The sequence below is a fragment of the Poecilia reticulata genome, linkage group LG11 (genome assembly GCF_000633615.1).
Source record: "Poecilia reticulata strain Guanapo linkage group LG11, Guppy_female_1.0+MT, whole genome shotgun sequence".
NCBI classification, from domain to species: Eukaryota; Metazoa; Chordata; class Actinopteri; order Cyprinodontiformes; family Poeciliidae; genus Poecilia; species Poecilia reticulata.
The window spans coordinates 23,753,209-23,755,441 of NC_024341.1; the positions used below are offsets into that span (position 1 = coordinate 23,753,209).

At 37.2% G+C, this 2,233-nt stretch overlaps 1 protein-coding gene across 1 annotated transcript in view; it reads left to right on the forward strand.

Annotated features, from left to right (window-relative positions):
* LOC103472875 (hepatic leukemia factor-like) overlaps nucleotides 1-2,233 on the forward strand; it is a 39,306-nt gene that overhangs the window by 34,485 nt on the left and 2,588 nt on the right. The window contains exons 3-4 of the mRNA XM_008422730.2: nucleotides 651-678; nucleotides 2,116-2,213. Coding sequence (XP_008420952.1) covers nucleotides 651-678; nucleotides 2,116-2,213 — 126 coding nt within the window. The remainder of the gene's footprint in view (nucleotides 1-650; nucleotides 679-2,115; nucleotides 2,214-2,233) is intronic.

Below are 2,233 nucleotides of genomic sequence, written 5' to 3' on the forward strand. Positions count from 1 at the left end.
ATAACTAGCGAGTGCAATGATTTGGCTGAGAATGGACTTACTATTCCTGGTTCTGTGGTGTTCCGTTCAGAAAAGCAAAGATAGGCTAAAGCAGAATAGCTGCAGGCTAAAGAGCTACATGGAAGGATTTCACATCCAGTGGCACACAATGTACCAGCAGGATCCACTGGCTGATTTAGCCTTAATTAGGCTTTGTATTCATGGTCATTCAGTACTCTCACGACACTATTTTAGACCTAAAATAGTCTCAAATTTATATAAATTATGCATTCTTGAATCAACATTTTATTGTATGCAAGTGATCACTAATGTCTTATTGTAGATCTGAAGTGAAATTAGATTTTTAATGTGTCAAAGAACAGAAAGAAAATTCCGACTTCTGCTCTGGCAAGTTTTTCTGACTCAACACTGACACCAGGTGGATAAACTTTGTCATTGCATTTTTTTTACTTTGTTTAAGAATAAGTTTTAAGTGCTAAACAGATTTTAAAAGCAAGTTTTACACATTGAACACAACCATAATTAAGTAKAAAACAGCAGAGAGAAAAGGGAAAGGAAACAGCCAGGGCTTCTTCTTTACTGCTGTTCTGAGATGAACTGGAACATAATGTTCATGACCTGTGGGGTAATCCCCTTTATGGACATTTCAGGCTCAGGATGAGGCCTTGGGGACAGAATGTACAGCWATGGTTTATGCAGCTCCWAAAACAGACCAATACCCCGAGGCTTGCATTATACCAAGAGCTTGTTGAAAAAATATCTATGAATTTCCTGTTTCTAACAAATCAACAACTGCAGCTTCAAATGTAATTACACCATATATAAGCACATCTGAAGAATATGAATTAATGAATAATAATCAAGAACAACTTAGAATCATCTGGTTAATTTGTTATTTTTTAATAAGTATAAGTAATGATAACTATTAGGCACAATTATTGTCAGCCTTTAACTTGTAAAATAAAAGTAAATGCAGCATTATCATAATTTCTAATTTAGTTTTTYWWAAGTTGAKCAGTGTYCTGSAATGATCTGTAAATACCTTTTTTTTACTGTAACATAAATATGATCCATTTCTCAATTATCTTTCCTAATGGGAGAGACAAGAAAACCTATCATACAAACAAGGCAGATGCATGTTAATTTATTTTACAATATAAGAAAATAAATATACTAAGTCTCCATAACAACCATTAGATGCTACATGCTAACAAATATGTTTGCCTTCATCAGAGGAGAATAAAGTGAAGCTTTTCAGGCAACAATCACTCTATGTTGACCAGTTGTCAAAGAAACTAAAGAACATGCAGAAAAGGATTTTGCATTCACTGTTAAGTGGAAGATCTGTGATGCTGTGGGCTTGCTTTGCTTATAGTTGTAAGGGTTTTGAACTCTGCGAACCACCAAGGCACTTCACTCTGAAGACTTCTGTCAGCTTAAGATGAGTCGTTGTTGGGTCTTTCACCAGGATTATGMWAATGACTCCAAACATATGGACAAATCAGCACAGAACAGCTTCATCTGACGCAAAATCGTAAAATCTCTTTTTTGGTCGTCTCATTCCGTTTCCCTCTGTTGGGATCTTTTCCTCCATCATCTTCATCCTGTTTGCCTTCAGCTCTGCTGTTGCTCTCTGACATGTGGAAGCAGCACTCTGGCAGCAGATGGACTCTAATCTGCAGCTGAAAGTAAAACTCCATGATGATGATGATGATGATGATGATGATGAGTGGACAACCAAACGAGTAATTCAGCTGCTGTTTCTGTTTTCCTTGCATGTCAGTGGCGTGTAAAGCAGATCAGAGATCAGTGGAAACATGAAGGCGATTAAAAGGACTTAGCACACAGTTTAAATAATGTTTGGTTAAATTTGTTTGGTGGTGTAGTTACACTGAATGTRTATATTTAATTATTTACTATTTCACTGAAACATTTAATATGTCTTGGAGTAAAAAATTTGGATGTAAAGATCCAATTTCTGGAGAAATACCTACTTAATTTCTGTTTTTGTGAATAATGTTRGAATTWTGTGAAGACGAAATTAAATATGTATCCTGGGACACCTCTGTWAGGAACCTAATAAAAATACAAAAATGCATATTTTGTTTTCCGTAGGTGGGSAGTCAGTGCCCCARGACCCCTCGCCCACTTCCACCTGCCCTCCAGGGCCACCCGGGCCTCCGGCTGGTGCCAACGGCAGCAGCGACATCATGGTGAACTTTGACCCTGACCC